A 7778-nucleotide genomic window follows, 5' to 3' on the forward strand; every position below is an offset into this window, starting at 1 on the left:
TCCTGAGTAGCTAGGACTATAGGCACCTGCCACCACGCCCACATAACCTTTTTTTTTTTTGTATTTTGTAGAGATGGGGTTTCGCCATGTTGCCCAGGCTGGTCTTGAACTCCTGGGCTCAAGCGATCTGCCTGCCTTGGCCTCCCAAACTATTAGGATTACAGGTGTGAGCCACTGCGCCTGGCCTCTATAGCTTTTCTTTTAAAGGGCAAATGATGCAACATTTGTCAAGGAGTTTCAACAGCTATCTAAAATTCTGAACCTCAGATATTTATTTTCTGTAGAGATGGGGTTTCCCCATATTGTCCAGGCTGGTCTTGAACTCCTAGGCTCAAGGGAGGAAAATGGCCCCACGTGAACATGACCCTTGAGCCTGGATATGAAAGTCAGTTTGGTGTCCAATTACCTGCTGGACAGGTAACTACCTGCTGGAGTTGGGTTCAGACTTGAGCTTGGATAGGCTAGGCTCCAGAACCCAAGCTCTTTCTCCTTTAGCAGTTGAGAACACAAAATTTACATCTTACTTGTTGAACAACCCTGGGCAAGGAACTTGACCTTGGCATGCCCTAATTTCCCGATTTGTAAAATGGAGCTGGTAATTGTGCTTGACTTAAAAAGGTTACTGAGAAGTTTAATCAAGTCAACGATCCAAGTCACTTGGGGCAGTACTGGCACATTGTAAATGTCTAGTAAGTATCAGCTGTTCTTATTCTTTTCGTTCTTATCATCCCTTGCTGTTTTCCTTATGACAAAGACACTCTCCAAATGTGAAGTCTGTGGGAGAGAGTATTCAGAATGGCTGAAATGTACTTAGTATGTGAAATATGACACCTTTTAACTACATTTCATGAAACATTCAGATGTTGACTTGTTTATAATTAGAGTGGCCATGTTAATTTAAAAAAACATTATTCCCTTGACCTGAGCCCACAACAGACATCCCTAATGAATCACGTTGCCCGTTTTAGTTAAACACGGACACAGTTAGGAATCCTTCCTAACATGGAAGAAGAATGTGTTGATGCAGGTGAGGAACTGCCTTTGCATCCCAGGCTGGAGAGAGGCCAGCACAGAACTATAGAGAGAGGGGTTGCCGGTCACTTACCTTGGACAATTGGCATTGCTAAGTCAATGGCTTCTTCCCACTCAGCCCCAAACTAAGCTATCCTTTGGCAAATTCACACCGTTATTCAATCAAAAGCTTTTCGGAAGAAAAGTCCCCCTACTCGGACACTTCCTGGACACAATCCAGAGCCCACTGATTCCTGATGAGGCTCCTTTACCTACAGGAGGCAGGTGAGAAACTGTGAAAACGTCCTAACGATTCTAAGTGTCGGGGAATCTATCATCTGGATTCTAATCTCTTCTAATGTCTGGCTTTCTTTTATGACTTCCAACAGGGGAATATACTTGAGAAGCTGGGAATTTTGCTCCATGCCCAAATTTGTCCGTTTTTTACATGATAGCATGAGAATTAAAAAGGACCCTGAACTTATGGTGACTAACCTGCATTTTGGGATGATACCTGTGAGGCTGTTCCAGCCCAAGGCAGCATCCTCCAGACTCTGGCGAGGCATCATCTTCTACCAAGGAGGGGGCTCAGTATTTGGGAGCCTGGGTAAGGGGCTTCCCTGTGGCTTTGTAGAGGTCAGGCCTCATATGCATGCGTAGCCGAGCTCATGCCTCCCCCCAAAACCCTTCTGCAGTAGCTCAGAGGAATCAGTTGTTGGAATTTTTATAAGGTTAATAGCCCAGACTAAGGGCTTTGGGCTCAGGTTAGTAGATGGTGTGGCAGCCTACGTGGGAAAACTTTTCCTTTCTATAATTTGATAGTCTCGGTCAAGATGGGGATAGCAGTGTCATGGTGGGGCTGTCACAGAGGCTGTTGACACCTCTCTCCCCTTTCTGCTCACAGTCATTGGCCTGCCCTGTCTCGTGTTAGTGATCCCAAACCCATGTATTTCCCTCTAGCTCTGCAGTGTCGCCATGACCCAGGACCCCATCCTTGCTTGCCTGTCCCCTTGCACCAAGCCTCCCAGCCACTGGTCTCCCTGGTTCACCTCTCGCTCCTCACATCTGGTCCCCACCCAGAAGGATTTTTTTTTTTTTGAGATGAAGTCTCGATCTGTCACCCAGGCTGGTGGGAGTAGTGCAATGGCGTAATCGTGGCTCACCGAAACCTCTGCCTCCCAGGTTCAAGCGATTCTCCTGCCTCAGCCTCCCCAGTAGCTGGGACTACGGGCCCATGCCCAGCTAATTTTTGTATTTTTAATAGAGATGGGGTTTCACCATGTTGGCCAGGATGGTCTCGATCTGCTGACCTCAGGTGATCGAGGCCTCCCAAAGTGCTGGGATTACAGGCATGAGCCACTGTGCCTGGCCTTAGAGGGATCTTTTAAAAATACAAGGCAGAGCTTGTCAGTCCTGCACTTACATCTTTCCTGTGCCCTTCCATGAAACCCAAACTCCTCCCACAGCCTCGCCCGGGTCACCTGTGTGTCCCTCACCGGTTCACTCAGCTGCAGTCCCGCTATGCATCGATCTGCTGCAGACACTTCAGCTCCTTCCCACCACCGTTCTCCACCTGCTGTTTCCTCGGCCTCAAAGGACATTCTTCCCACCCCTGGCACTGCATGGCTGACCACCCCTGGCTCTTTCAGTTGTAACTCAACTATCCTTCCCCACAGTGGCCTTGATACCGGAGGGCTGGGGGAGGTCCCCAAAGGCCAGTGGGACCTCAACTGCAACTGGTGTCCCTGCTCTTGACACCATCATGAGAATGAATTCAAGGACGAGTCAGAAAATAGTGAAAATACAGAGATTTGTTGCAAAGGGAAAAGCACACACTGAAGAAAAGAGAGTGGGGCGGACTCAAGAGAGACACTCAAGGGGGTTTAGGGCTACTACCTTTATGTGTTTCTTTAACCAAGAGGTGGGGCCGGGCACGGTGGCTCACGCCTGTAATCCTAGCACTTTGGGAGGCCGAGGTGGGTGGATCACCTGAGGTCAGGAGTTCAAGACCAGCCTGGCCATCATGGTGAAACCCCATCTTTATAAAAAAAAAAAAAAGAAGAGGTGGAATATTCATGAAACTTCTTGGAAAAAGGTCAAGTTTTCTCGAACTGCGATGCCACCCATTTGTACACCAAATATGGGTGTCCCCATAACTGTCCTGGTGCTGGTGGATGTGTGCATAATATGCTAATGAACACATAAGGAGGTCCTAGGAGAAACCCAGGTCCAATCTAGTGCCATGTTGGGTCCAGTCAGTCTGAGCCAACTTGGTCCACACCCTGGCTTTTCAGGGTCTTATCAGCTTCTGCAACTATTTCATTTCTTTTCTTTTTTTGAGACTGAGTCTTGCTCTGTCACCCAGGCTGGAGCGCAGTGGCACAATCTTGGCTCACTGCCACCTCTGCCTCCCGGGTTCAAGCAATTCTCCTTCCTCAATCTCCCGAGTAGCTGGGATTACAGGCGCTCGCCACCATGCCCAGCTAATTTTTGTATTTTTAGTAGAGATGGCATTTCACCATATTGGCCAGGCTAGTCTTGAACTCCTGACCTCATGATCCACCCACCTTGGCCTCCCAAAGTGCTGGGATTACAGACATGACCCACCGCGCCCGGTCTTCTGCAGCTATTTCAATAGTTTCCTTTTGCTAGTTGTGTGAAACTGCTGCCTGGAATTTTCTGTTCTTCTGCTACCACCCTGTGTAATTCCTATCTCATTTTTTTCCCTTAGAGATTTCTGTCTCTTATACTTAGGGGTTGACGAGGGAGGAGGTCAGTCTTCAGTATCTATTTCCTGCTGATTGGGGTGTCGGCCCCGCCTAGCATGGGCGTGGCAATCTCTGGTTGCCTAGTGTACGGGTCTCAAGGGTGAGTCATCAGGAGGATCTGAATCCGAGCCAGGGATTGGTTGGAATCCTGCAGGACAATCCTTTTGACATGGAACTGTTGCATTCTATTAGGTTGGTGCAAAAGTAATTGCTGTTCTTGCCATAAAAGGCGACAACCATTTGCACCAACCTAACAGAGGACATAAACTTTAGAAGAAGATTAAACAAGCAAGGACCCAGGATTGGAAGTAATAAGACAGCTATTAAAGATCCCAGGAAAGCTAGTGTGACTCATGTCACACTTGGTCGGTATCCCTGGATGGAATCCCAGGTGGTTTCAGCAGTGAGGTAATTGAAATGATACAGCTGGCCCGGTGCAGTGGCTCATGCCTGTAATCCCAGCACTTTGGGAGGCCGAGGTGGGTGGATCACCGGAGTCAGGAGTTAGAGACCAGCCTGATCAACATGGAGAAACCCCATCGCTACTAAAAATATAAAAAAATTAGCCGAGCGTAGCAGCTCATGCCTGTAAGCCCAGCTACTCGGGAAGCTGAGGCAGGAGAATCGCTTGAACCCAGGAGGTGGAGGTTGTGGTGAGCTGAGATCACGCCACTGCACTCCAGCCTGGGCAACAAGAGCGAGATTCCATCTAAAAAAAAAAAAGATTGCTTCTGATAAAAAGCCACGAAGGCCTGTATATATGGTATTTCAGTCCATTTCTCCTGGCATTTATGAAAAAATCCTAATTGCAAGATAGTATTACAATTTAGGGTTCATTCTCTGGCTATTGCACCCTATTTTCCAACTTACATTGGGGCCAAATGGTGTTATAGAAAGAATGGAGTTTCTTCTGAGCCCATCAAGTTTAAAATTATTCATTTTTAAGAATGTGCCCCAAAGGAGAGTTGGCAGAGATAGTTATCCATGACCTTGACTCGTCCTTGGCATGGCTTGAGAGAGAAGGGAAAAATAACGGGTTGGTTCCCTCATAGATGGACTGGTCCTGGCATTTTATGAAATGCCCCTTGTGATAGGCCAGCTCCATGGCTGTGCCGGGGAGACGGGCATCCCAGTTCCCTTGGCTGGTGCCTCAGCGTCCAGGCATCCCTGGAGTCTCAGTGTTGCCCGGGCATCCATGGCCCCTGGGGCTTTGGAAATGGGAAGGTCAAGTAGGGCAAGCTTGCCGATATCCATCTGAACATTTATCACAGGTAAGACTTGGGAGTAGAGATGATTCAGCATGGCCCAAAACAGGGACCTTGAAGGGACTCCTTGGCATTTTAGAGAACAGTATCTAAGGGGCCTATCCTGCTGTGTCTAAAGAGTTCACTAAGCTTTCGTGCGAAGTAGGTGGAAGAATCATGAGAAGAGAAAATCACAACAGTAGGGTTTAAAGAAAGACAAGGAGAAAACGGTTCCCAACCAGGGTCAGTGTCTTGGCACAGCCGGTCCCTTGGGAAAACAGAAGCCCCTTCCCAGGAAAAAGTCATAGTGCTCCTTGGAAACCATCCAGCCACTGTCTGCTCTGGGTTTTTACCCTACCACCCTCATGAGGCTCATGTCTGGGAGGACCATGTACCTCAAAGCTACTCAGCGTAAGGCTGGGCATGGTAGCTTATGCCTGGAATCCCAGCACTTTGGGAGGTTGAGGCAGGTGGACTGCTTGAGCTGAGAGTTCAAGACCAGCCCTGGCAACATGGTGAAACCCCTTCTCTACAAAAAGTACAAAAGTCCGCTGGGCATGGGGTGGTGCATGCCTGTAGTCCCAGCTACTCAGGAAGACTGTTTGAGCCCGGGAGGTGTGGATTACAGTGAGCTGAGATTACACCACTGCACTCCGGCCTGGGTAACAGAGAAAGTCTGTCTCCAGAAAAAAGCTACTCTGTGTAGGTGGAAAACTTTCCATCTCCGCTTGTCACCCATCAGGATGAATTGGGTTTTCCAGCTTGAGGGAGTAGTGGGGAGGCAGACTGTAGTCAGCACCCAGAAACAAGGAAGGAAGTAGCAGTAATTCCAGAGAACCAGAGGACTCCAGCCAGGGTTGGAGTGGGACTTACCGATTGCCAGTGGTTCTAAAATGGGGGTGATGGTGCTCCTGACTGGGTCACCGCAAAGATGATACAGGTGGGCTGGGGGGGTCCCCAAACACCGGTGGGACGTCGACCCTCGCTATTGTTCAGGTTCTTGACACCATCATGAGAATGAATTCAAGGACGAGTCAGAATATAGTGAAAGTATGAAGATTTTTTGGGAAAAGCATATAGTCAAGAGTGCAGGCGGACTCAAGAAAGACACGTGCAGGGGGGTTTGGGGCTGCTACCTTTAAAGGTTTCTTTAACCAAGCAGTGGAAAATTCATGACAATTCCTGGAAAAAGGTGGCATTTTCTCGGAACTGTGGTGGTACCCATTTGTACACCAAATATGGGTGTTTCAGAACTGTCATGGTCCTGGTGGCTGTGTGTTTAGTGTCTTGGTGAGCATAGAAGGAGGTCCTAGGAGAGACTCGGGTCCAATCCAGCGCCATGATGGGTCTAGTCCGTCTTAGCCAGCTTGGTCCACACCCTGGCTGTTCAAGGGTTTATCAGTCTCTAGCTTCTGCAGCTATTTCAAGTTTCCTTTTGCTCATTGTGTGAAACAGCTGCCTGGAATTGCTTTTCTTTTCTTCTTTTCTTTTCCTATTCTCTTTTTTCTGTCGTCTTACTCCGTCACCCAGGCTGGAGTGCAGTGGTACAATCTTGGCTCACTTCAACTCCACCTCCTGGGTTGAAGCGATGCTTGTGCCTCGGCTTTCTGAGTACCTGGGATTACAGGCGCATGCTACCACGCTGGGCTAATAATTTTTGTATTTTTAGTAGAGATGGGGTTTCGCTGTGTTGGCTAGGCTGGTCTTGAACTCCTGACCTCAGGTGATCCGCCCGCGTTGGCCTCCCAAAGTGCTGGGATTACAGGTGTGAGCCACCGCAGCCAGCCTAGAATTTTCTATTCTCCTCCAAGCACCTTGTGTTATTCCTGTCTCAGCTTCCCTGGACATCGTATCTAAGAACTCTCCCTGCTGACCCTGCTGCCCTGCCCTGCACCGCTGTCTCCACCCCCCTGCTTCATCCTTGTTAATTTTTTTCTGGCACTTGTTCTTTCACGGCTTTCCTTATTTAGTACTTGACTCCCCCACTAAAAATGAAGACTGCAGGAAGTTTTGTTTGTTGCTAGATTCCCCAGTGCCTGTTGTTTTCATTTTTTGAATTGAATGAATGAATGCACGAATAAACAGATGGATGGATGGGGGAATAAGTGGATGAAAGGATGGGCTTGCGAATGAACAAATGGATATGGATTGTATGCACGGATGCATGGACACACGGGAGAAAAATTTGCCCATAGGAAAAGGCGGCAGCTACCGGTACGTAACTTCCCCGAGATTAGGATGTGCTGCCCCCTGGTGGTGGAAGTGACGATGGCCATTCTCTAGCTGGATCCGTTGTCATGGGAACAGAACCCAGTTCCTGGCCTCATGGACCTGACAGTCCCCTGAGGGAGCTGGACACTGAAGCTACCGCAGATCCTGATAACACAGGTGGCATGGAGAATGGCTCACAGCATCATTCCGATTTAGCTTTTCTCATCGGAGAAGTCAGATTTGAGCTCAGGCCCAATGGATGAGGAGAATCTTGCTCCGAGGAAGCCGGAGAAGAGCCTTCTAAGTGAGGGCTGGGGCTAGAGGGAGGCACTTGCTTCAGGCTCCAAATTGAAAAGATGCCAAAACATTCATTCATCAAGATAAGTGATATTTTAATGCAATGTTTGAAAAAACTAAATATTAATGCCAAACAATTATGATGAACAAAATGACAAAATGTTTATACAGGCAAGGCCGAACAGGGCAGAGCAAGTGGGTAAGCAAAAAGCAGAAGCCTGTTTTATATATATATATATATATATAT

General features: G+C 48.2%; 1 protein-coding gene across 1 annotated transcript in view; it reads left to right on the top strand.

Moving 5' to 3' along the window:
• Positions 1–7778, top strand: part of AADACL4 (arylacetamide deacetylase like 4) — an 18988-nt gene that overhangs the window by 3120 nt on the left and 8090 nt on the right. Inside the window, 2 exon segments of the mRNA XM_017504599.2 lie at positions 1400–1427; positions 1429–1618. Of these exon segments, the coding sequence (XP_017360088.1) occupies positions 1400–1427; positions 1429–1618 (218 nt within the window).

Source organism: Cebus imitator, unplaced genomic scaffold, assembly GCF_001604975.1.
Source record: "Cebus imitator isolate Cc_AM_T3 unplaced genomic scaffold, Cebus_imitator-1.0 Scaffold15, whole genome shotgun sequence".
NCBI lineage: Eukaryota > Metazoa > Chordata > Mammalia > Primates > Cebidae > Cebus > Cebus imitator.